General features: G+C 64.5%; 2 protein-coding genes across 5 annotated transcripts; one reads left to right on the plus strand and one right to left on the minus strand.

The window, feature by feature from the left end:
• The first annotated feature begins 3,970 nt into the window (after positions 1-3,970).
• On the plus strand, positions 3,971-11,744 carry RRP7A (ribosomal RNA processing 7 homolog A). Its single transcript, XM_062202749.1, has 7 exons — positions 3,971-4,052; positions 5,822-5,964; positions 7,986-8,111; positions 8,669-8,786; positions 8,992-9,089; positions 9,281-9,479; positions 10,284-11,744. The coding sequence occupies exons 1-7, from the start codon at positions 3,980-3,982 to the stop codon at positions 10,367-10,369; spliced, it is 843 nt and encodes a 280-aa protein (XP_062058733.1). The 5' UTR covers positions 3,971-3,979; the 3' UTR covers positions 10,370-11,744.
• On the minus strand, positions 11,215-24,526 carry SERHL2 (serine hydrolase like 2). Of its 4 annotated transcripts, none has more exons than XM_062202748.1 (12): positions 24,481-24,526; positions 23,875-24,024; positions 23,659-23,772; positions 23,408-23,449; positions 23,092-23,111; positions 22,696-22,770; positions 21,534-21,643; positions 21,120-21,199; positions 15,795-15,829; positions 12,157-12,239; positions 11,859-11,955; positions 11,215-11,334 (listed from the first exon to the last, which is right to left on the minus strand). In XM_062202748.1, exons 1-12 carry the CDS (start codon positions 24,482-24,484, stop codon positions 11,215-11,217), a joined length of 930 nt encoding a protein of 309 aa, XP_062058732.1. In that variant the 5' UTR covers positions 24,485-24,526. The 4 variants fall into 4 exon arrangements, 2 of the variants coding, with proteins under 2 accessions (XP_062058732.1, XP_062058731.1); XR_009866936.1 differs by adding an exon at positions 14,535-14,640 and having other exon boundaries at positions 11,248-11,334; positions 23,875-24,526; XM_062202747.1 differs by having other exon boundaries at positions 23,875-24,526.
• Positions 24,527-25,111: the final 585 nt, after the last annotated feature.

The following is a 25,111-nucleotide window of genomic DNA, read 5'->3' on the forward strand; positions in this document are numbered from 1 at the left end:
CGCAGGTGGAAGGTGGAACTCCGCTCGGCCTTTCAGATGGGTGTGTGACTCTAAATACGAAAGGCAGTTTTCTATCAGCGTCCGTCCTGCGGGCACAGATGAGGGGTCGTTTTGCATTAAAGTCGTCACCTAGGAGGTGACATATGACAGCCGCTGTATGTGGTGACCCCTCTGGAGGAGATGGAGACCCTTCTGCAAGGGTTCACCATCTCGACGCCTTCGAGAACGGTGATGCATGGGAGAGCAACATGGCAGCGTGGACGGGAGCTTGAGGAAGCTGGCTGCAGCCCTCACGGGTGACTTCCGTGAGTAACAAGTGCGGTGGAAACAGGGTGGGAACGAGGATGAGACTGAATTGCTTCAATATCATGATGGAACTTTCCTGGATGCACAAAGTGGTTTATTTAAAAAAAATTTTTTTTTTCGATGCTTATTTTCATCTACTGGAAAGAGACCTTCCATCTGCTGGTCTGCTTGCCAAAGGCCCACAACAGCCAGGGCTGGGCCAGGCCAAAACCAGGAGCCCGGAGCTCCGTCTGGGTCTCCTGTGTGGGTGGCAGAGACCCGAGTACTCGAGCCATCATCTGCCGGCCCGGGTACATGTGGGCAGGAAGCTGGGTCACAGCAGGGTGGTTGGTTGTGAACTGGCTCTGCACTGTGGGATACAGGTGTCTCAAACATGGCGGCTTAACCCTGCTGCACCACAGTGCCCGCCCCAGGGCCCCCCAAAGCTGAAAGTGTCCCCTTCTGCTGATTCCCCAAATCACACAGTCGCTGGGGCTGGGCCAGAGCGAAGCCGGAGCCGGGAACTCATTCCAGAGTGGCAGTAGCCCAGTTCCGTGGGCCTTCACCGCTGCCCCCAGGTACACGTCAGCAGGCACTGGAGCTACGTGGGTCGTGGGTATCAACCCAGGCACACTGTACCTTAACCGCAAGGTCCACCACCTGCCCCACGGGATGGAGTGATGTCCTGGGAAGGGGGTGGGCATCGTGGCACCGGCGACAGGATGTAGTCTCCGGACGCCCAGCTGGTAGAGCAGCTGCAGGGTCTGAGGGACTCTGCTCCGGCCGTGGAGCAGCTCTGTGGCCGGGAAGGGCGAGTCGGCGCGGCAGACCTCCCGGTCCTAGAAAATAGAAAAGGCCAAGACGTCCTCACCCTCAGCGCTATTTTTAAGATAAATACAGTGCATTTCTAGACAGTACTGTCACACACTTGAGTATAGCGTAAGCATAACGTGTGTGGACTAGGAAGCCAAAACGTGTGTGGCTTTATTGAAAATTCCTTTTTTTTTTTTCAAGATTTATTTATTTTTTTAAACTTCTATTAGTTGCATTTTCTGCAAACATTTATTTATTTTTTGACAGGCAGAGTGGATAGTGAGAGAGAGAGAGAGAAAGGTCTTCCTTTTTGCCGTTGGTTCACCCTCCAATGGCTACCGCGGCTGGCGCACCGCGCTGATCTGAAGCCAGGAGCCAGGTGCTTCTCCTGGTCTCCCATGGGGTGCAGGGCCCAAGCACTTGGGCCATCCTCCACTGCCTTCCCGGGCCATAGCAGAGAGCTGGCCTGGAAGAGGGGCAACCGGGATAGAATCTGGCGCCCCAACCGGGACTAGAACCCGGTGTGCCAGTGCTGCAAGGCGGAGGATTAGCCTGTTAAGCCACGGCGCCGGCCCAAGATTGATTTATTTGAAAGGCAGAGTTGCAGAGAAGCAGGGAGAGAGAGAGGTCTTCCATCCACTGGTTCACTCCCCAGATGGCCGCAATGGCTGGAGCTGGGCCTATCCAAAGCCAGAGGCTTCCTCCAGGTCTTCCACGTGGGTGCAGGAGCCCCAGGACTTGGGCCGTCTGCTGCTGCTTTCCCAGGCCAAAGCAGAGAGCTGGATCAGAAGTGGAGCAGCCGGGGCTCCAACCAGTGCCTATATGGGATGCCGGCACCACAGGCGGAGGCTTAGCCTGCTATGCCACAGCACTGGCCCCAAAGTTCCTCTTACTGCGGGGGCCTGGGTCTGAATTTGAAATTTCCCCAGGTTTGCCTCCACTTAGTTTAGGACAGTGAGTTTTGGGGTGGGCATTCATGTAGACAAGATGCTGCCTGGGAGGCCTGCAACCTGGACCAGCCTGGGTTCAAGTCCTGCTCTGCCTTTGATGCCACCTTCCAGATAGTCTGCAGGAAGGCATCGCCCAGAGGCCCCTGCCACCTACTTGGGAGACCCGAATTGAGTCCCTGGCCCAGCCCTGGCCGTTGTAGGCATTTGGGGGATGAACAGTGGATGGGAGATCTGTCTCAGATCAATAAAATTTAGGAAAAAACGGGCTGCTGGGGCACAGTAGGTAAAGCTGCTGCCTGCAGCACCGGCTTCCCTTTTGGGTGCCAGTTCAAGTCCCGGCTGCTCCTCTTCGATCCAGCTCTGCTGGGATAGCACTAGAGGATGGTTCAGACTTGCGGGGCAGTTTGTCCACAGCATGGGCGGCTGGGGCGCGTGGTGGCAGCGCCTGCCTGGTCCTCTTGGGCACAGGGCAGTGGTGAGTGGCACTGGCCTGCCCAAGGAGGGAAGTGGGTTCAGGACAGACACTTCCGCGGGGCCAGGGCGGGACGTGCCGCCACAGGGGACATTTGGGTGGATGTGGATGGGCTCAAGGATCTCGAACCCTAGATTCCCACAAGCCCCCTGAGCCAACAGAGGTGGCCCAGGCCTCATTGCTGGCCAACAGCCCCCCACAGAGACCACCCCAGGATCTGTCCCCAGGCCCTGTGCGTCTACAGTAGTCAGGTCTGCGCGGCCCGGCTGGGGGCTCCTCCCTGCTCTGGGAGGAACGCGGACGCCCACCCGAGGCTGGGTGAGGGCGGGCCCCTCGTAGGCATGGCGTGCATCCACCAGGGACACCTGGAGCCCGTCCTCACGGCCTCCGGTGGCCCCGGAAGTGTGGAAGAGACGCGAGGGTGAGAACCATCTCGGCATGTGTTGAGAAGGGCCGAGGGCTCCGAGAGGCCGGAGAAGCCGGCAGGGCCTGCGGGAGGCGGCGCCACCCAGGCGGTAAGGAGCGCCCGCGGAGGCCCTGGCGTCCGGGCGTGGCCGTGCTCGGAGCTCCAGGACACCGGGACGTGCTGAAGGGGAGGGGTTCGGGTGATGGCAGCGCTGGGGCAGAGCAGGGTCGCGGGTTAGGAGGGGATGGCCAATAGCCATGGCGCCCCCAGGGCCCATGGCAGCCGTGGGACGGCCGGGCGGCCGCCATCAGAGCCGCAGCAGGACGCTGCAAGCTGCCCAGGGCGGCCTCCAGGCCGGCCCAGGCCCCTGGGAAGAAACCCGTGGGTGCGGAAGTCCTTGCCGCAGCACCCACCGCCGTTTCAAGAACCCAGGGGCCTTGGGAGACCCTGGACTTCTGTCTGCACTCACTGCCCCTATTTAAGGGGGAGGGGAGACAGCTTCCATCCACGAGGCTGCCCCCCAGGGGCCCCGAGGCCAAGGCCAAGAGCCAGGGCACATCCACGTGGGTGGCAGGGACCCGAGCCCTTGGCCACGTTCCGTTCCGGGACCCGGCGCTCCTGGGTGGGACAGGCAGAGGCCAGCTGCACATGGCCCGCCCGGGGGTGCTCAGCGGCCGCCCTCCAGTGGCTCACGCCCAAAATGGAGCAGCCACTCTGGATGTCGCCCCTTCTCCCATGCCCTATGCCATCGGTCGGCGAGTCCTATTGGAATTCTATAGAACGTCCCCGCCTCGGTGCGACTGCCCCAGGGCGGCCGGGCTCCGCGGTGGAGGCGCCCGCCCGGGTCCGCCGATCCCGCAGGCTGGGGCCGCCCCCAGCCCCGCGCGCTTCAAGTGTCCCGGGGAGCCCAGCTCGCGCCGGCGCCCGCGACTTCGCTGCGAGCGAGCAGCAGGCCGGAACCGGCCCGGACGCGCCGCGCCGTCGTCATGGAAACGCGCCCGCGCCTGCGCCGAACTACAACTCCCGGCGGCCCCCGCGCTTCCGGCAGGCAAGATGGTGGCGCGCAGGAGGAAGCAGGCGGCTGCGGGCGGCGGAGGGGCGACGCCGAGCCCACCGGGCTACTCGGGTGAGGGGCTGCGGGGCACGCGGCGTGGGGGCGGCCGGGCTTCGCGAGGAGGCGGCTCCGGGGGCGGCCGCGCGGTTGGCGGGAAGCCCCGGGGGCCCGCGCGGCGCCCTGCCCGGCGAGCCTGCCTCGTTCACGCTGCCCTGGCGAGGGCCCGCCTCTGTCCACCGTGTCGCCCAGGGCGACCCCGCGCCGGCCAGGGGGCCCGGCTCGCTCCCGCTCACCTGCTGAGCGCTGCCAGCCCAGCTCCCCCGTCCCTGTGCTCTCCCTGGTCCTCTCCTGCCGTCCGTTCACGCACGTGTCCGAGTCGGAGTCCGGTTTATTGTGTCTTTAATTATCTGCATTTATCTGAGAGGCAAAGTGTCCCCGGCCGGGACACTCCCCAGATGCCGGCAGCGATGGGACTGAGCTGGGCCGAAGCCGGGAACTCAGTCCAGGTCTCCCACGGGGGTGGGGGAACCAAACGACTGAGCCATGGCCGCCGCCTCCCGGGGTCTGAATTAAACCTGGGCGCGCTTATCCCCCCCCGGGCCCACCCCCCACCCCTAAAGTCTCCGTTGAACTCTGCCGATGGACTTGCGAGCCCCCGTGCTCTGTTGGCTGCCCTGGCTCTTCCACCCTCGGGGGTCTTGCGCTGGCTGTGCGCTCGGCACACAGCTCTGTGCGCGCCCCCAGGAGGTGGTGCCCAGTGGGCCAGGGCGGCGGAGCTGCGGCCTCACCTCTGTCTCTGCCTGCTTGTTCATTGCCTTCTCCATCCAGCTGCGTGGAGCCCGCAGCTGTATCCTGCTGTGCTCCAAAGAGGTACCCAGACAACCAGAAAACAGGCCCGGGCCAGGGCGTGGCCTAGCTGTTAAGATGCCCGCATGCCATGTGGGCGCCGGTTCGAGTCCCCGCCGCTCCACTTCCGACGCAGCTCCCTGCTAACGGCCTGGGAAAAACAGCGGAAGACGGCCCAAGTGCTTGGGCCCCTGGCTCCTGGCTCTGGCCTGACCCAGCCCTGGCCTTTGCAGCTACCTAGGGAGTGAACCAGTGGGTGGAAGAGCTGTCTCTGTCTCACTCTGTCTCTCTCTCTAAGTCTTTCAAATAAATCTTTAAGTAATTAAATAAAAGGACGCCTGCCGAAACACGGCATCCCACATGGGCGTGCGTGGGCTCCAGGGCCAGCCCCGGCTCCTGGCCCCAACACCCTGCCGGTGCAGGGAGGCCGCAGCGCTGGCTCGGGTGTCGAGGGCCCTGCTGCTCACACGGGCGGCCTGGTGGCCTCGGCTCCGCCTGATCCCAGCCACGGCGGGATTTCGGGAGTGAACCAGCAGATGGGAGCTCTCGGTGCTGCTCGAATAAGGAGCACGCACTCCCTTGTTTCTGAGGGTCGGGATTTGGGGGAATGCCCGCGGTTAAGCAGGTCCCCCCAGGGTGGGCCTCCGGACTCCGAAGGAGCTGTGGAAGCCACGGCAGGGGTCTGACCTGGCCGAGCAGGGGTGAGGGTGAGGCCTCCGAGCAGGGCGGGTTTGCGCTGAAACCTGGGAGTGCGTGCCAGGCTGGAGGGCGGTGCGGGGCCCTGGCTGTCGGGGTGGAGGTGGGGGTGGGCAGGGTCTCCGGGGCTGCCAGCCGTCCTGCTGATTCCAGTGTTGGGTGCAGGGGTCGAGGGTCCCTGTGCCCACCCAGGGGGAGGGCTCCGTGAAGGATGGGTGCCCAGAGGGGACCGAAAAGGGGTGCAGAGAGAGGGGGTGTGAGGACGTGCTGACCGTCCCCCGGCCCCGTCCCCCTCCCAGCCGTTCCAGTCAAGTTCTCGGAGAAGCAGCAGGCGCCTCACTACCTGTACCTGAGAGAACACAAGGTTCGAGAAGGCGCCCCGTCTTCCTGGCCTCAGAAGCGCACCCTTTTTGTCCTCAACGTGCCCCCGTACTGCACGGAGGTGAGCCGCTGTTGGGAGGGGACGTGGGCCCCTTGTGGTGAGGTGGCAGCAGCCACTGGGGTCCAGGGAGGGTCTTGAGGGGCCCGCCTGTGTCTGGTGCGGGAATGGGCTTCCTGAAGACAGTTTTCAAAATGTGAGGAGCCCCGAGCTTATATAGAACCCAGAACCGCTTGAATCGTGTTTTCTTTTTTTAAGATTTGTTTTATGTATTTGAAAGGCAGAGTTAGAGAGAGAGAGGTCTTCCATCTACTGGTTCACTCCCCAGAAGGCTACAATGCTGGGGTTGGGCCAGGCAGAAGCCAGGAGCCAGGAGCTTCATCTGGGTCTCCCACGTGGGTGCAGGGGCCCAAGCACTTGGGCCGTCTTCCACTGCTTCCCCAGGCCATAGCAGAGAGCTGGATGGGAAGTGGAGCAGCCGGGACTCGAACCAGCATCCATATGGGATGCCAGCACCACCGGCAGCACCTAACCCACTGTGGCCCCAGTGTTGTTTTCCTGTTGACGGTGATGCCTTTGTGCCAGCACAAAAAAACCTGCACGAGGGTAGCGGGCCCTCCGGTTCCACCTCCAGACACTTATAACTTCACAGACACTGACCTCTAGGCTTAGGCGAATTTACAGAAGAGAAACGGGAGTTCGCTGGATTTTAAGAGAGATTCTTTTCAGATAAGAAATGACTTCTAGGCCCCCTAAAGTTAGAGAAGGAGGGGCTGGTGCCGTGGCATAGGGGTGAAGCCACCGTCTGCAGCGCCGGATCACATCCGTGCCCATTCCAGTCCTGGCTGCTCCACTTCCCATCCAGCTCCCTGCTGTGGCCTGGGAAAGCAGCAGAAGACGGCCCAAGTCCCTGGGCCCCTGCACCCGCGTGGGAGACCCGGATGCAGCTCCTGGCTTCGGCCTGGCCCAGCCCTGGTGTTGCTGCCATTTGGGAAGTGAACCAGTGGTAGATCTCTCTGCTCTCCATCTCTCCCTCAGAAACTCTGCTTCTCAAATCAGTAATAAACCATAGGGGAAACCGAAGGGAAGAAAGGCTAAGGAGCGAGGTGTCATTTTACCCTGATAGAGGGGGCACGTATACGGGGGGCCGGGTCCCAGGCGTGCAGCTCATGGCACTTCCCAGCTGAACACACCGGGCTCAGACACCCCCACCCCCGGGAGCCCCGCGAGTCCCCACAGCCGTAGCCACGGCCTTGATTCCAACGCTGGACTTGCATCTCTGCTGGCTCGGTGGGGAAACTTTGTCGTCTTACAGAGCCAGAATAACACCGGAGATGTCCCCCTGGTCTGGTGTGAGGGAAGGCGGGAGTGTTGCCTCCATGTTGTCCACGAGGGAAGAGGTCAGAGGGTGGGGCTGGGGCACCTGGTGTGGTGGTTAACATGCCAGGCTGGGGGGTGCCAGCGCCCATGTTGGGGCACCTGGTTGCCCACTCCAGCTTCCTGCGGACGCATCCCATTGGAGCCAGCAGTGGTGACTCCACGGCCACACGCGTGGGAGACCCGGGTTGAGTCCCTGACTCCTGGCTTCAGCCTGATGGCAGCCATGGCTATTGTGGGCATTGGGACGGAACCAGCAGACGGGAGCTCCCTCTTCCTGTCTCTGCCTTTCAAATAAAGTTTTTTTAAAAATTTTTTTAAGATTCATTTATTTGAAAGGCAGCATTAGAGAGAGGGAGAGACAGAGAGAGGACTTCTACCCACTGGTTCACTTCCCAAATGGCCACAAAGGCTGAGGCTAGGCCAGGCCAAAGCCAGGAGCCAGAAACTTCTCCCTGGTCTCCACGCGGGTGCAGGGGCCCAAGCACTTGGGTCATCTTCCGCTGCTTTCCCAGGCCATTAGCAGGGAGCTGGATTGAGCTAGGTGGCTTGACCTGCTGTGGCACAGTGCTGGCCCCGAAAACATTTGTGTGGGGGGGGGTGGGGGGATGATGCAGGGCCCTGCCGGTCCCTGCCGGTCCCTGCCTGTGCTGCCTGGGGGTGGGCTGATGGGACGAAGCGCACTCTGATCTCCTGTCCCGCGGCAGGAATGCCTGGGACGCCTCCTGTGCTCCTGCGGCCCCGTGCAGTCCGTGCGCTTGCAGGCGAAGCCTGACCTCGCCGAGAGCCCCGAGGAGCCCACGTCCAAGTTCTTCCACCCCAAGCCTGTTCCCGTAAGCCTCCCCGCACCGGTTTCTGGGGCGGGCCAAGTGGTGTCCCCAGTGGGGGAGGCAGAGGGCCTCCAGTTTGTGCCCACGTTGGCCATGTGCTTGCACTTCCTGCCGGCTTTCTTAGCGCCCGTGTTGGAGCTCGGGGTCTGTCTGCTCGCTGCCCCGTGGGGCCGCCCTGAGCTCCCTGCCAAGGCAGATCCTCCCCAGGCCTGGGCCTCGTCCCCGGCTCCCCCAAGCCCGTGCTTGTCCCCGTACAGTGGAGTCTGGCCTGATGGGCGCACGTGGTCTCTCCATCACTCCGGGCCTGGCTCCTGAGCCCTCCCTGGCCCAGGGGAGCCGGCTTTTCACTGCGTTCCTGTTGTAAGGTGGGAGGAGGGCCCCTGGGTGCCCCTTCTCTGGGGGGAGCTGGGAGCAGCTGTCGCTTCCAGCCGACGCTGGGTGACCAGGGGTGGAGCTGCCCCTGCTGGGTCGCGGGCTGGGCTTCGGGGGTGGGCAGCAGCCCAGCACCTCCTCCCCGGCCCAGCAGCAGGATCGGCCCACGCTCTGACCTGTCTCCCCAGGGCTTCCAGGTAGCCTACGTGGTGTTCCAGAAGCCAAAGGCGGTGTCGGCTGCCTTGAGCCTGAAGGGCCCTTTGCTGGTCTCCACGGAGAGTCACCCTGTGAGCAGCGGCATCCACAGTCAGTACCGCTGGGGGCCGGAGCGCCCCTTCCTGGGCCCTGGGTGGGGGGCAGCTCAGAGGGAGGGGCGTCCACTGCCGAGAGGGGAGCTGGGAGGCGCAGGCCCAGCCTCACCCTCAGCCTGGGCCACCGGCCTCCCTTCCCGCTGCAGCCCCGGGCGGGTCCGGATGTCAGGCCTGAGCCCCCCCGTGTCCGTGTCCCGCAGAGTGGATCGCCGACTACGCAGGCTCTGTGCTGGACCCTGAGGCCCTGCGGCTGGAGGTGGACACGTTCATGGAGGCGTATGACCAGAGGACAGCCGAGGTGAGGCCCAGGCTCGTGGGCGGCAGCGGCCTGCTGTCCTCGCTTGTCCCCTTCCCTGCGGACTGGGCCCTGGCTGGGCAGCATCTGCCGCAGCTGTGTCCCGTCCTCCCGAGCCCAGCACTGCCCTGGGGGACCCCGGCGCCCACCAGGAGCCCGCCCTGCAGCAGCGTCGTGTTCCCCGTTCCCCGCAGGAGGAGGCCAAGGCCAAGGAGGAGGAGGGCGTCCCGGACGAGGAGGGCTGGGTGAAGGTGACGCGCCGCGGCCGGCGGCCTGTGCTCCCGCGGACGGAGGCGGCCAGCCTGCGCGTGCTGGAGAGGGAGAAGCGGAAGCGTGCGCGCAAGGAGCTGCTCAACTTCTACGCCTGGCAGCACCGCGAGACCAAGATGGAGCGTAAGGGAGCGGCCGAGCCCGTCCTAGGCCCCGGAGAGCCTGGGGCCAGGGCCGCGGAGCGGGGAGGGGGCCCTTGGCCTCAGAGCCCCATACTCTGTCCCACCCGGCGGCACCCCCGGGGTTCCTGTGCTCCCCAGAGGCAGCTGCGGGCCCTGGCTTACTTGCACGTGGGCTGTAGCTCCCACCTCCGGGCCCCTGGGCCGGGCCCTGTCCGTCTCCAGCCAGTGAGGATCTCCATCGCATGGGTCTGAGGAGGGTGCAGAGCCAGTGGCCCTGTGTGGAGTGCCCCGTGGCCAAGCGCCAGTGGCCTGTGGCTGGTGCAGCCGTGAGCTGCCCGTGTGCACACACCTGTTTTCCCTGTGGGCTGTGAGAGGCCCAGGCTGGTCCGGGCCAGGCCATGTTGGTGGCCTTCTGGTCCCCATTGCCCTTTACCCCCATACGTCCCCTCCAGACCCTCAGCCTGCCTTCCCTTGGGCTCTGAACCCCCACCTCCCCTGTGGCCTGGGCCGCTCGGGGACCAGAGTTCCTGTCTGAGCTTGGTGGCGCTGGGGTAGAGGCCCTCGCAGTGGGCACAGCTGGGGCTTGAGGAGGACGCGACCCTGGGGCCTGTGCACCCGGCGGAAGGGGACAAGCACCTTTGTTTCCGTGCTCGTCTGCTCACTGGGGCCTTTTCCGCCCCGGGATGTTCCTCGCAGGGTCCAGACCACGTCCCTAGAGCAGCATGGGGTGGGGTAGGGGCAGCTCCATGGAACCGGGAGGGCAGCAGAGGGCGCGCTCACCCGCCTGTGTCCCCTGTGCCCCCAGATCTCGCACAGCTGCGCAAGAAGTTCGAGGAGGACAAGCAGCGGATTGAGCTGATGCGCGCCCAGCGCAAGTTCCGGCCCTACTGAGCCTGCGGCAGAGGGCGCCCGGGACCCCCGCCTGAGGACGGCTCACCCCGGGCCTGCGCCCAGCCCCACCCAGCGCAAGTTCCGGCCCTACTGAGCCTGCAGCAGGGGGCGCCCGAGGGCGCCCGGGACCCCCCGCCTGAGGACAGCCCAGCCCCGCCCAGCGCAAGTTCCGGCCCTACTGAGCCTGCGGCAGAGGGCGCCCGGGACCCCCGCCTGAGGACAGCCCAGCCCCGCCCAGCGCAAGTTCCGGCCCTACTGAGCCTGCGGCAGAGGGCGCCCGGGACCCCCGCCTGAGGACAGCCCAGCCCCGCCCAGCGCAAGTTCCGGCCCTACTGAGCCTGCGGCAGAGGGCGCCCGGGACCCCCGCCTGAGGACAGCCCAGCCCCGCCCAGCGCAAGTTCCGTCCCTACTGAGCCTGCGGCAGAGGGCGCCCGGGACCCCCGCCTGAGGACAGCCTAGCCCCGCCCAGCGCAAGTTCCGGCCCTACTGAGCCTGCGGCAGAGGGCGCCCGGGGCCCCCGCCTGAGGACAGCTCACCCGGGGCCTGCGCCCAGCCCCGCCCTCCAGGGAACGCCGGCCGCGTGCTCTGTGCCCCCTCCCTCTGGAAAAGGGCAGTGAGAACACAAGGAGTTTATTTCCCGTTCTGCTGGGCAGCGGGGAGAGGTTACAGGGCCTTGGGGCTGCAGGCCCAGGAGCGCCTGTCCCGGCCTCCTCCACCTCTACTGCCGGCGCCCGGAGTCCAGTCCCCCTGTCGCCATCACAGGTGTGAGAGTCAGAGCCGGCGCAGGCCTCCTGGGGGCCGGGACCTCGGAGCGGGGCGGACGCCGGTGCGGGGGGTGAGCTGTCTCAGCTGTAGCCGGGCTGGCGTCCCGTGCTCTGTAAGAAGGCGCTGATCACTCCGGCCACGTGGCGGGGCTCGTTCATGTGCACGTAGTGGTTGCCTGGGACTTCCACGAACTGGAACCGCTGTGGAAGCCAGGGGTGCATGATGAGGTGTGGCCCTGCCCACCTGAGGGCAGGAGCAGCCGGCCTGGGGCCCCAGGCAGCACCCAGGGGTCTCGGACCACACGCGGATCAGGGCCACGTGCATCACGAGTCGTGGCCCAGCCTGGGGCAGGGGCTGGGGAGAGGGTCCTGAGTGGAGGCAGAGCAGCCTCCCACCTGCCCCTGCTGGGGGCACAGAGGCCCCACCCTGGCTCTGCCTGTGACGTTGCCAGGACCGGCACCGGCTTTGCAGCCAGCGCTCCCGCCCGTGTGCCGCCAGCAGTGGAGGGTGATGGGGGGCTGCTGTCCTGTGGGGCTGCCCGCGGCAGGTGTCCCGAGTCACGCCTGGCCTGAGGCATGTGGAGGACAGTAAATCTGGAAGATTGTGCCAACAGGTGCGTTTTCTGACCTCTGATTACTGGTGACCCTGGGTAGCTGGGGCGGCGGCCAGAGAGCAGTGAGGCCCGCCAGCCTCGGGGGCAGGTGGCCGCCTGGGCCCCGCTCACCTCTGTGAGGGTGGACCGCAGCGTGGCCAGCATGAAGAGCAGCGGCTCCCTGTTGGCGTCATTCTCTCTCCTCACGGCGTAGTACCCTTGCAGAGCTCTGGAAGCCGGGCTCAGGGTCAGCTCGGCAGCGCCCCGCCCAGTGAGACGAGGCGGGGCCTGGGCCACCCCTCCGCCTAGGTCTTACTGACCTAGGCCCCTGCAGCGTAGAGGGCAGCAGCAGGGCTCGCACCAGAACTCCCCCCCCCCCCCCGCCCTGTCACCCATGGCTGCGTGTTGCCGGCGGCTAGGACGGGCTCACTTGATGAGCAGGACGCGGGCCTGCAGCTTCCGGATGGCGTGCACAAACAGCTCCCTGCTGACGAATTCGAAGCTGTGCTCCGGCTGCAGGCACAGAACCGTGGTGAATCCTTGCCGCCAGGCCCTGTGCACCCGGTGGGCCCCAGCCAGGGTCCTGGCAGGGCCGTGCCCCCCACCACCCCTCCTCCTCAGAGGCCCTAACTCTGGGGAGCAGTGGCGCCCCTGCCTGGTGCGGATCTGGGCTCATGGCAGCCTGACACTCCCAGGCTGAGAAGGGACCGAGGCTGTCCGTCCTAGATTCTCCGACTGAGGTGTGGCTCCTTCACGCCCCCTTTCCTGGGGGCCCTGTAGGCCCCCAACACAGCCCTGACTGCTCTGCCTGCCTTTTTTTTTTTTTTTAAAAGATGTATTTTTTGAGAGGCAGAGTTATAGACAGGGAGAGACAGAGAGAAAGGTCTTCACTCCCCAAATAGCCAAAGCTGAGCCAATCTGAAGCCAGGAGCTTCTTCCGGGTCTCCCATGGGGGTGCAGGGGCCCAGGGACTTGGAACATCTTCCACTGCTTTCCCAGGCCATGGCCGAGAGCTGGATTGGAAGTGGAGCAGCCAGGACTCGAACTGGTGCCCACATGGGAGGCCAGCACGGCAGGCGGAAACAGTACACCACATCACAGCACCTGCCCCCTAACTGCTGTTTTGATGTGTCTAAATCTGTGCTGTCCCACGTGGTGACCACAAGCCACACGTGGCAACAGACCGCTGGGTATGGGACACACTGGACACACTGGATCGTTGGGATCAGCCTCAGGTTGAAGGCGAGTTTCCTCTGGAGATGCTGTCTTGGATGCTTTGGGTTAAATTAGGAAATGCTGTCGTTGGTTGCACATAGTCTTACTTAGAAAATATCATGTGAAGGAGTGACAGGTTGTCCATCTGCAGGTTCTCTCCCCAAACTCACAACAGCCGGGACTGGGCCAGGCAGAAGCCAGGAGCCTGGGGTTCCATGCAGGTCTCCCCCAGGGGTGGCAGGGGCCGCCATCTGCTGCTGCCTTCCCGGGTGCCTTAGCAGGGAGCTGGATCGGAAGCAGCCCAGGCTCGCTGGGGCCTGCGCTCTGATGCGGGATGTGGGCCTCCAAGCAGCAGCTGCACCCGCTGTGCCACCAGGCCCGCTCCTGTTCCTGCTCCTCTGGGCACCAGGCCGCCAAGGCGGGAGCTCCCTGGCTGGTGAGTGAGGCTCCCCCTGCTCCTGCACCATGGCGGTGAACATGGATGTGTGTAAGCGCCCACATGTGCGCACACAGTCATCTGGTCACGCAGGAAACGGACCTGGAGCAGCCATTTCCTGCTGCTTGGACTAAACTGACCTGGGGAAGCCCAGGTTCCAGAAACATCGCCCCCAAGGCGTGATGACGGCAGGAGGAGGCTAGAGACGCCTCCATTTCCGCCAGTCCCCTGCCTCCGTCAGTGGCTGGGACGAGGCTCGGGGTGCAGCGCATGGGGGCTCCGTCCAGTGTCGGCCTCTCCCTGCCCGGCTCCTCTCCTTCCACACCTCTTTTGAGCTACATTTTTGCTTAAGGGGGCAAAATCCAACTATGGGGGCAGAAGTCAGTGGCCTTGGAAGTGTGTCTGCGCGTGCACACGGCCAGCAGCGGGCGGCCATCCTGTGCTTGGGACCTGGGAGACGGTGGTGAGGAGGCAGCTGAGGGAGGAAATAGACTGGGGGCCGGCGGCGCGAAGCAGTGGGTGAAGCCGCCTGTGACGCCGGCACCCTATCTGGGGGCTGGTTTGTGTGCCCCCGCTCCACTTTTTTGTAAGATTTTTAAAAATTTATTTGGAAGAGTCACAGAGAGGGTGAGGTAGAGCGAGACAGAAACGTCTTCCATCAGCTGGTTCACTCCACAAATGGCCACAGCAGCCAGGTTTGGGCCAGGCCAAAGCCAGGAGCTTCATCCGGGTCTCCCACGTGGGTGCAGGGGCCCAAGCACTGGGCCATCTCCACTGCTTTCCCAGGCCACAGCAGGGAGCTGGATCGGAAGTGGAGCAGCGGGACTGCATCCACAGGGATGCTGGCATCACAGGCAGCTTTACCGGCTACACCACAGTGCCAGCCCCTGCCCCACTTCTGATCCAGCCTCCTGCTAACGGCCTGGGAAAAGCAGTGGAAGATGGCCCGAGTCCTTGGGTTCCTGCCACCTCTGTGGGAGACCCGCATGGATCTCCAGGCTCCCGGCTCCAGCCTGGTCCTTCCCCGACTGTTGTGGCCATTTGGGGAGGGAACCAGCAGACGGAAGCTCTCGCTCACTCGCTCACGCTCTCTGTGTAACTTTACCTTTCAACTAAACAAATTTTCTAAAAAATAAATCCAACTGTGGACATGTTACCCTTTGAAGCATCAGGAAAACTGGCCCACATGGACCTGAGACCTAAACCTCGGAGCCCCACGGAGAACACGGGAAAGTCTTCATGGCGCTGGGTCTGGTGGTGATGCTATGGACACGGCAGCGAAGAGGAAACAGAAACAGGAATTAAGTAGGATTTAGCCTCGCGGTCAGGGACCCGTCCCACGTCCAACATCCAGGTCTGGTTCTCGGCTCGGCCTCTGGCTCCAGCTTCCTGCCGGTGCAGACCTGGGGGGCAGCAGTGCCGGCTCAGTACCCGGGTCCCTGACACCGGGGGGAGGCCCGGGCTGAGTGCTGGGCTCCTGACTGGGGCCGGCCCAGCCCTGGCTGTTGTGGGCATTGAGGGCGTGAACCAGCAGATGGCAGCTCTGTCTCTCCCTCCTCTCAAAGAAAAATTAAAAAATAAGAACCTTGTGTATCAACGGATACTATCAAGGAAGTGACGCTCCGACCTACTTGAAGACGATGCCTCTAATAAGGGGTTGGTGTTCAGAACACACACAGAACCCCTACAGCTCAACACACAAACACAACGCAGGGTGAGGCACAGGAGGGGCCGGCGACGTGGCACAGCTGTCAGAGCGCAGGCTCGAGTCCGGCCGCTCCGCCTCTGATCCGGTGCTGCTGCCGCGCCTGGGAAGGCCCCCGCCACCCTGTGGGAGACCGGGGTGGAGTGCCCGAGTCCTGGCTCTGGCTCGACCCAGCCCTGACCGCTGCAGGCACTAAGGGAGCCGGCAGGTGGAGGATCTCTCTCTCTCTCTCTCTCTCTCTCTGCCTTTCAAATAAACAGAGCTGGAGATACGGAAGGCAGCAAGTGCTGCTGGGGCTGTGAGAACTCGGAACCCTTGTGTGCTGCTCATGGGAACCTCGGACGGTCCTCGGAAGACCACACGTGGAATGACCACGTGGCCCAGCAGTTCACATGGGAGGTGGAGACCCCACGGACCGAGTGCAGGCGCAGGAGCAGACACTTGTCCCCCACGCCCACAGCAGCCTGGGCGACGCTGGCAAGGGTGTGTGTCCACCAAAGAATGGATGAAGAGACGCTGGGCTTCCATGCAGCCAGCTGTTAGCAGCACCGTGGGCACGGGGGGCACGGGGACAGCACCGCTTGTACTTAGTGTCACAGAGGGCTAAGGGGATACCTGACAGCTGTGTGTAGCGTTGCCTAGAGAATTCTAGAACAACTGAAAACAGGAGGCCAGCAGACAGAGCGAGGGGACATGAGGCAGCGGCACTCACCCAGGCGATCCTCCGGTCTCTGTTCAGCACCAGCCCTGTAGGTGTAGTCACAAAGGTGGTGGCCTCAGTGAGGGGACTCCCCTTGGGGACCCGCGGGGCCTTCCGCTGGGGCTCATCTCTCCCACCCGGGAGGGGCACTGAGCCCCGCTCCTGCCGCTGTCCTGGGATTCCACGGAGCACAGCCTGATGGGCAGCCCCTCCCCAAGCCCTGGCCACCCTAAAGGGGCGGGGACATGGAGTGTGGCGCCCTGGCCTCAGACACGCACAAGGTTCACTCAGGCCTTTGGACCCTGGAAAGTGGAGAACGACTGAGAATCGAGTCATCACTTGGAGAGGAGCTGGGCGAAGAAAGAAAAATCAGACGGCTGCCCGTGGCGCCCCCGCCCAGCCCGGCCGGCCGGGGACCGCGCACTCCGGCGGCACCCTGGAGAAACCGCTGGGCTGCGGGTGATGGCTGGTGCAAGAGCTGAGAGGCAGGCCTGGGGAGGAGGTGGCGGCCAGGTGCTTCCGCCTGTCCAAGTCTGCTCACACTGCTCACACGCCGCCTTCACAGCCAGGCTCTCAGCCTCCTGGTTAAAGGCACAAACACAGCGGCTCCACCTCCGCTCCAGCTCCCTGCGGACGGCGCCTGGGAAAGTGGCGGGGGTTGGCCTGAGTGCTTGGGCCCCTGCCACCCACGGTGGAGTTCCGAGCTCCCGGCTTTGGCCTGGCCCAGCCCCAGTCGTTGCGGCCATTTGAGGACTGCACCAGCGGGTGGAAGATCTTGATCTTGTGCCGTCACCCTCTCTGTAATTCTGCCTTCCTAAATAAGCAAGACTGCAAACGCCTCCCCCGGGCCCCTGCAGCCCACGCCAAATCATTTCCTCTACATCATTGCTCTAACCCGCGCCGGCGCACTCAGCTACTGCTCTGCTCTCCTACAGCTCAGTCTCCATGGGTGCAGAGAGCCTGGGGCCACCCACAGCTGCGTCCCCAGGGCCCACCACACAGCAGGTGGCCAGCGGTGTTTGCCTCTGGGTTAAAGGATTGGCGCCGTTCTGCTCTGAGTTGGCGACAGGTATGTGGACGTCACTGCTTTTATCAATGCCGCGGCTGTTTTTAAAAACAGGGCCCGCGCGGTGGTGTAGCGGGTAAAGCTGCCGCCTGAAGTGTGAGCATCCCATACGGGCGCTGGTTTGAGTCCCGGTTGCTCCACTCCCGATCCAGCTCTCTGTTATGGCCTAGGAAAGCAGTAGAAGATGACCCAAGTGCTTGGGCCCCCACACCCATGTGGGAGACCTGGAAGAAGCTCCTGGCTCCTGGCTTCAGATCGACCCAGCTCCAGCCACTGCAGCCAATTGGGGAGTGAAGCATCCAGTAAAACAGGATGGAAGACCTCTCTCTCTCTCTCTCTCTCTCTCTCTCTCTCTCTCTGCCTCTCTGTAAATCTGCCTTTCAAATCAGTAAATAAATCTTTTTAAAAAAATGTAATGCCAATACTAAACCCCAAATAGGTTCAAACCAAACACCAGCTTTTCACCCCGACTCAAAATCCAGAAGCCACAAAGAGACAAAAAGCAAGCACACCCTGAGCAAAGGCGCAGGCGTCCAGTGCGGTCCCGTACGTGAGGGTCACCGGAGACCGTGGGGCGGTCCATGGGGCGGCGAGCGGCCAGGACGCCAGGTCTCAGGAAACTCAACACCGACGGCCTACAGAGCTCCAACCCCTCCCTCAGAAATTGGCCGAATTCCAACGCTGTGGCGGCCAGGGACACAGGCCTCGTGCCCAGCACGGGCAGGGCAGCCAAAGGACAGCCCTGAAGGACACCAGGCAGTGCCATCAGAGCCCCAGCCCCAGCCAAGGGACAAAGGGGCCCTCAGGTGGGGGTTGTGCACACACCTACAAGGCCAGGAGACAAGGCAGGGCAGTGTGGCACCGCCTGGGACACACTGGACACGGCCAGCATCCTCCACGGAGGGCTGCCCAAGTCGGCTGGGACGTCCGTGGGCCGCTGTCCGTGCACCTGTCTCCAGGACCAGCTGGCAAGCACAAGACGTGTGGAGGTTGGGTGGGCATGGTGGCACTGGTACCCCCACATCCCACACCGGGAGGCGAGTTCGATCCTCACCACTCTGCTTCGGATTCGGCTTCCTGCTAATGCACCTGGGAGGAACAGGATGGCCCGAGTGCTGGGGACCCTGCCGCCCACCTGGGAGACCCAGAGGAGGTTCCAGGGTCCTGGCCCAGCCCTGGCTGTTGTGGGCATTTGGGGAGTGAGCCAGCAGAGGAAGATTGATTTCTGTCTCTGTTCTCTGCCTTTCAAATAACTAAGCAAATAAATAAAGAAGAAGAAGAGGCCGGCGCCGTGGCTTAACAGGCTAATCCTCTACCTTGCCGCGCCGGCACACCGGGTTCTAGTCCCGGTCGGGGCGCCGGATTCTGTCCCGGTTGCCCCTCTTCCAGGCCAGCTCTCTGCTGTGGCCAGGGAGTGCAGTGGAGGATGGCCCAAGTGCTTGGGCCCTGCACCCCATGGGAGACCAGGAGAAGCACCTGGCTCCTGGCTTCGGATCAGCGCGATGCGCCGGCCGCAGCAGCCATTGGAGGGTGAACCAGCGGCAAAAAGGAAGACCTTTCTCTCTGTCTCACTATCCACTCTGCCTGTCAAAAAAAAAAAAAAAAAAAAAAGAAGAAGGCAAGAAGGCTGAGGCTGCAGACCAGGGGACAAGGCGTGGATGTGCGTTCATTCTGGCTACCTGAGAAAACCCTAGAAAACGCGGAAACCCTGAAAAGGGTTAACCCGGGGCAGGGGACGAAAGGGTGTATGGATCTTTGTCTATTGCCATGAGTGTTGTTCAAAAAATTTTATTTATTTGAAAGGCAGAGTTAGAGAGAGAAGGAGAGAGAGTTTCCACCTGCCGGTTCACTCCCCAAATGGCCCAGGCTGAAGCCAGGAGCCAGGCGCGTCTTCTGGGTCTTCCGCCTGGGTGCGGGGCCCCAAGCACGTGGGCCGCCCTCTGCTGCTTTTGCAGTTGCATTAGCAGGGAGCTGGACTGGAAGTGGAGCAGCCGGGGCTCGAACCAGTGCCCAGGCTGGATGCCAGCACTGCAGGCAGTAGCTCAACCTGTTAGGCCACAGTGCCGGGCCCCGATTCCTGGGGTTTTTAAGCCGTACTATATTGCACCTGCTCAGAAAGGTCATATTCAATTAAAAACCCAAGCCTGACAGCGAAGCCGGCAGGTGCCCCTGCCCAGCCCCTTGGGAGCCCAGTGCCGTGGGACGTTCGAGGAGGTGGGGGACGGGAGGGGGGCATCGGGCCTCCCCCCTTGAGAGCCAGGGAGTGAATGTAGATGCGGCTCTCTGAGAAAGAAACCAATTATGGAAACATTAAGGGAAGCTATTTTCTCTAATTATTAGGTTTTCCTCTCTAATTAGCGACTGCGGAACTGGGAGATGATCAGCGTACTGTTAATTGTTGGTGGAGCTGCCTCCCGCGTTTGCAACCCAAAATACTTAGCGGGGCCGGGGAGAGGGGACTCTGGCTGCTTTCGGAGCACCCTGACCTGGGGACGGCCACGGCCGCTCCTGGCTCCCACCACCCCCAAGGCCTCCCAGACCACCTTAACCTGGTGAGCTCTGGCCTCAACCCTCCCTGGCGGCCCCCTTGTGTGGAGGAGAAGCCGCGTGACCAGCCCCTCACCTGCTCACGTGATTCTGCTCTAGAGTAACCCCCACCCCCTGACCACGGACCGGTCCACTCAGAAGCGCAAAGGGCGCCCTCCGGCACTGCCCTCTCCCTCTCTGCTCCCCAGCTTCGCTCTCTCCGGAGGTGACGTGGGGCTTTCGGGCCTCCGGGTCAGCTTTGTGAGGGCAGCCCTGGCCCGTGCAGCCTCGGGAGGGGTTAGGCTAGCGGATGGACAGGGAGGGGAGGCAGGCCCAGGCCTCTGCTTTGAGCCTGGGGGGAGGATTTGGGAGGAGCCTGGAACCCCGGCTTCCTGCACTGATAGGGTCTGAGCTGGTCCTTTAACTAGCTAACTCTGGGGCCGAGGGCTACTGTTGCCACAGGGTGGCGGAGGGGGGTCCTGGCCCAGCGCTCTAGCCACCTGCTGGCTGCCCCTGCGCCGGGGGCTCAGCTCGTCCCCAGCTCCCCCTGGGCTGGTCAGCATCTGTTTCACCATTTCCTGCGACCCTGGGCCTAATTGGATTCCGCGGTGTCTGGGAGGGAGTCTCATTCATTCCGGATTAGCCCACTTTTGCACCTGCGGCCCCTCCCCTCGGGGAGGCCTGGGCCCAAGGACCTCAGCCTTCATCTCCAGATGGGTTTGCAGGGAAGCGAGACAAGGGTTTAGACAGAACTGGTCACAGTTCTGGTTAGGGTTAGGGTTAGGGTACTTCCCTGGCTCTCAAGGAGGTCGCCCATCAGTTACCAATTCCTAAAGACCCACAGCTCAGCTGGTCAGCGGCTTCTCTTGAACAGCTGGACGTTCTAGCCCCACTAAACCTGAATCCCCTCATGATGGCCCGCCCTGCCAGGCAGTGCTGGCTCCAGTCCCCGCCGTGCCCTATCGCCGCACTCCTAGCCAGCAGGATTAGTTCTGTGACTTGCCCAGCCCCGCATGGGCACCTGGGATTTTGACCTGCACCTCATTGGGACTTTAGAACCGAGGGTGCGTTCACTGCCTCCCTCCATCTCACCAACCTGTGAGGGCAAAACTCCTGAGCCCTTCCCATCCCCGGGTGACCGAGTGTGCCGACAGAGGGACAGACTGCCTCAAGGCTGCCCGGCCAGCAGGGTCAGGAGTCAAAGTCGGGGCTTGGTGGCCACTCCTGGACCACCCTCTGGAGCCTCCCCGAGCCCACGAGTCGCCCCCGAACACTTCCACCTTTACACGTGTCCCGTCCACCTGCTTATCCCCCGTCTCCTCCGAGAACCCGCGCACTTCACCGGCTTCCTCCCAGCTCAGCTCCGGGGCGAGGATTCCACGAGGGGCGTTTGTGGACGGCACCCCCGAGTGGTGGGACAGGAGGCCCTGGCCCCTCAGGGAGACCGGTGTGGCTGTCAGTCTCCTGTGCCCACTTCCTGCACACGGAGTGTGGGAAACCTCGGGCCTGACGCCCAGGGACCCCGGCCCCGCACCCTGCAGAGTCAGGCGGCTGGCCCAGCAGAGCGGGCCCCAGGGTCTCGCCCCGAGCGTGGCTCCCGGGCTGGCGGCAGCTGTGAGCTTTGTGTCTCACTTCCTCTGGCTCTCAGTGGGCGGGAGGCTGGGTGACGTCGTCATGCCTGGCCCCGGGCAAGGCCGCGGAGTCACCGTCAGCGAGTGGGGGGCCGCCGAGCCGCGCGTGCCTACCTGCGGCCACCCGCGTGGCTCCCCGCTGCAGCAGGAGCTCCCCACACTCCTCACCCACGTGGCTGTTGTTCTTCAGGAACCTGGGGAGACCGGGGTGGAGGGTGGGAAGGAGCCGAGGCCACGCGTGTGAGGCTCAGGCTCCCTGGGGAATGCCGGCCGCCAGAGGTTCACCGTGGGGAGCAGGTTGGAGCTGCGGGGGACCAGGAGGTGAGGAAGGGCCGGGAGTGGAGAGGGGTCGGAGAGAAGGCGGAAGGAAGGGCAGGCGGAGCCTCTGACGACCGCCCAGCGAGCCAGGTGCTCAGGGCGACCATAGAGAGAAACGGGCATGGGGGGGGGGTACTGAGTAGGGGGAAGAACGTCCCCGAAGCCTGGGAGGGGTCTCCAGGGAGCCCCCGCCCGCCGGCCCGCACCCACCCCTGCAGCATCTCTGCCGGGCTGACCACGCGCGAGGGCTTCTGGGAGGCCTCCACCTGCAGCGTGTGCTCGATGGCTCTCCGCCTGTAGGTCAGCAGGTGCTCCAGCTCCTACGGATTGGGCCGTGGCTGCAGACGGGCCCACCCCACGCCCGGCACTCGGCGACGGGGCCCACCCCACGCCCGGCACTCGGCCCCCCCTTGGGCTGCCCCCCCCCAGGTGTGGTGGGAGAGGGCACAGGCTCAGCCCCCGTGATGCTGAGCCAGTCCTGTATCCACCACGGCCAGCGCAGCCCTGCCCGTGGCTGGGGGCGGCCGGAAGCTGGAGAGGAACGGACCTGTCGAGAGCGACGGGCCGTGCCAAGGGGCGATGCCAGGGTCCACAGTCACCAGCCGTCAAGGGCCGGCAATTTCGCCTGGTCCAACTCGTGCTGTCATTCCCAAGGGCAGAGCAGGTGCAGCTCTGGGGCTGTGGCGCCCCTCCCCCGCCCCGCTGCCATGTGCCTCACGCCCGGCCCTGTAACCCACCGACTCCCGGTTCCCGTGCTGGGGTGACAGCAGCGGCCATACAAAGGCAGAGGATTCTGGCCCGTACAGAATCGAGCAAACTGAAGCTGACACACAAGAGCTGTGTCTCAGCGAGAGGCTCAGCCCTCGGGAACAGGTCAGCCAAGTCGGAGCCACTGGAGGGGGCCCCAAGGTCCTGGATCCAACCTCCCTTTTGAGGCCCAGAGAGGCAAAGTGACTGGCCTAGGGTCACACAGCAGGCGAAGTGCACAGCCAGGACCTGATGCAGGGGCCGGGCTGGCTGTGGTCATGGAGAGTAGGGCCATGGTCGGTGCTCATCCCGCCAGGGGCACACAGGGCTGCTGTGTGGCCGTGCAGGGCACAAAGGCACTGCACCAGGCGTGAGTGCGGGGGGCAGCCAGGCTGTGCCACCCCCCCCCCACGGCTTCTCCCAGCCCACCTGCTGTTCTGCAGCTCCTAGCCCTCAGGAAGGAGGGCCCCCTGCACCTGCCCCCCAACCACTCCTAGGACCAGAAGCAGCAGGTCCTCCACAGGAGCCCCCTCCCATGCCTCCCGAGTGTCCACCAGAGGAGCCAGGGCCGAGGGCGCCAGGGGTGGAGCTTCCCCTGCGAGCGCGCAGAGAGCCACGTGCTTACGTTAGAGTCCAGGGCGAACGGCGAGGCGTCCAGCAAGATGAGTTTGTCCACCATCTCCGGGAAGGTGCAGGAGAACTGCAGGGAAGGGAGGAGGCAGGAAGAGACTCCAGCTCTCCCCGGGACCCCGCCCCCACTGCCACCCCGGGGAGCGCACACAGCACAGAGCTCCAGGCCTGGGGGTGGCTGCCGCCAGGGCCCTGTGGAGACCTGGAGCTCCATCTTTAGTCCCCGCGGTGGCACCGGCATCCTCGCCGTGAGGACGTGACTGCAGGACAGAAGCTGGCGCTGGCAGTAACCACGACCCAGGCCCCTCTCGTCCCGTAACTTCCGCTTCCTCCTCCTGCTCGCCCCCTCCCCAGGAGCCCCCAGGCGGCCCTGGCAAAGCCATCTACTCACCATGCCGCCCACAGTGCCGCCTGGGGACAAGGGAGCAATTGGCTGCAAACCCCCCACCATGCACCCAGCCCCCAACGTCCTCCCCCAGGCTCCCTTCCAGGGGCTCCCCTAGCGGGGGGCCCCAAATCTCACACTCAAGCCCCTCCCCGGGCCTCAGCGGCCGCTGAAGGTGATGACTCAAAAGGCCACACTTCCCTGATGGACTCGGCAGACGGCTGCCTATCAAGTCACCTGTCTCCAGGGGCCAGGCCCAGGGGTCAGCCTCTCCTTCCCCCACCCCGGGAGACCAGGCACATCCTGGCTAAAGCGCACTCACCAAAGCTGTGGCCCATGAGGGAGAACCGATTCCATTTCAAGGCTGCAAACACACAGAGCCAGAACCTGGGAGGGGCCCGGCTTCACCGGTGCTCTCCCCTGTGGCCCGCGGCTCCCAGGAGGCCAGCTTGGGGGGAGCAGCTCTCCTGCAGGGGTGGGCCCACGGGAAGAGGCAGGCTCTCCTCCACAGTCCCCTGCCAGCTTCCCAAAGCCACCCCAGGGTCGGCACAGACCGCCAGGGCTGGGACTCACCTGCCGCGACCCTGCGGATCTCACTCACAAAGCTTTGGTGGTAATAGGGGAGACCTGGGCTGTAATGGGACGAGAGCCCGTGACCCCCGAAGTCCATGGCGACGTAGTGAAAGTCTGAGACGGGGCGAGCGGGCGGGAGAAGGTGGCCCGGTCGGCCGTGTGTCCCCGTGCTCCCCACCCCGCTCCCCCAGGCGTCCCCTCGGCCCCCAGCCCCACCTTGGGGGAGCAGAGGGATGAGTCGGTCGAAGGAGTTGGCGTTGTCCAGCCAGCCGTGCAGGCAGAGAACCGGGGGACCCTGCGCCGAGCCCCAGGCCTTGGCGGCAATGTGGCCCCAGGGCACGGCCAGCTTCAGCTCGGAGAGCAGCCCTGGGGCAGAGCAGGCATTCGTGGTTCTCTCCGCACAGCCCGCGCCCCCACCTGTGCGGAGGCTGAGGGGCACAGCCCGGCGGGGGCGGGGGGCTCGCAGGGTCGCTGCGTTTGAGCTGGAGCCCGGGAGGGGCCAGCGCATGGCTGCACGCAGGGCCCCCAGCGCGGAGCTCCCGGCGGCACCTGCCGCTGGCCTGCCCTGGTCGGGCAGCCTTCGCCACGGCACCCCAGGCACCCACGCGCTCTCTCCCGGGACCCGGAGAGGCGGCGCGCAGCCGCGTCCTGGGGCCTCCCTCCGGCTCTGGCCTGCGGCTTCTGCTCGCGTGCTCAGCGAGCTCCACCCTCCACCCGCACCCTCTTCCACGGCCCCAGGTCGGGGGTAGCGGGTTGGTGCTCGTGCGTGGCCCTCCCACCCCCGTCCAACTCCGGTCTAAGGGGCCGGGGGAGCGTTTTCACCCATCGTTCCGGTCCTGCGATCGGCAGCCGCTCCACCCGGGCTAGGTCCAGGGAGGCCCGAAGTCCAAGGCCCCGCCCCCAGGGGCAGCCCCGCCCACCAGCCCGCCCCCAGAGCAGGCCCGCCACGCCCCCACTGTCACCCCCTGGGGCCCTCCCGCTGCCCTTTCCCACGCCCAACGGGGCTTCCGGGCCGCTGCCCTGCGCTGGACCCCTGTCCCGGCCCGAGAGGCCCCGCGCTCGCGGAGGTGTCGCCTGCACCCGGAGGCGGCGCCGCTCCGGAGGTCGGTCTGCGCTTTGGGGCGGAGGTGGGTGCCGGTGGAGCCGATTACGGTCCGCGGCGCGGGGCTCACGCCGGCCTGGGGGTCAGCGGTGCCGGTGGACGCGCGGCCGGGGGAGGGGCGAGCACACCACGTCCGGAGGAGAAGTTTGGGACGAGCAGGTTCCCGCCCTGAAATCCCACAGCAGAGCCTGGAGCCTGCGGGGGCGCCCTGGAAGGCCCGGCTGGAGACCCCTGGGGGCAGGCCGTGCCGCGGGGCGGCTCTCGGCCGGCACAGGGCCGCGCTGGGGAGCCCAGCAAGGAGACGGAGGCTGCAGCTCAGGGGGGCTGGCGTAGGGCAGGGAGTGGGCCAGG

Source organism: Lepus europaeus, chromosome 10 (assembly GCF_033115175.1).
Source record: "Lepus europaeus isolate LE1 chromosome 10, mLepTim1.pri, whole genome shotgun sequence".
Taxonomy (NCBI): domain Eukaryota; kingdom Metazoa; phylum Chordata; class Mammalia; order Lagomorpha; family Leporidae; genus Lepus; species Lepus europaeus.

Excerpts from the sequence above, each read along its gene's own strand:
- RRP7A (XM_062202749.1), top strand. The coding sequence starts at position 3,980 with ATGGTGGCGCGCAGGAGGAAGCAGGCGGCTGCGGGCGGCGGAGGGGCG. Across the intron at positions 5,965-7,985 it reads TGCCCCCGTACTGCACGGAG|GAATGCCTGGGACGCCTCCT; the intron begins GTGAGCCGCTGT and ends GTCCCGCGGCAG. Across the intron at positions 9,480-10,283 it reads CCGCGAGACCAAGATGGAGC|ATCTCGCACAGCTGCGCAAG; the intron begins GTAAGGGAGCGG and ends CTGTGCCCCCAG.
- SERHL2 (XM_062202747.1), bottom strand. The coding sequence starts at position 24,166 with ATGCGCTGGCCCCTCCCGGGCTCCAGCTCAAACGCAGCGACCCTGCGA. Across the intron at positions 21,200-21,533 it reads CCGGCAGAGATGCTGCAGGG|GTTCCTGAAGAACAACAGCC; the intron begins GTGGGTGCGGGC and ends CGGTCTCCCCAG. Across the intron at positions 11,335-11,858 it reads TGCGGTCCACCCTCACAGAG|CGGTTCCAGTTCGTGGAAGT; the intron begins GTGAGCGGGGCC and ends TGGCTTCCACAG.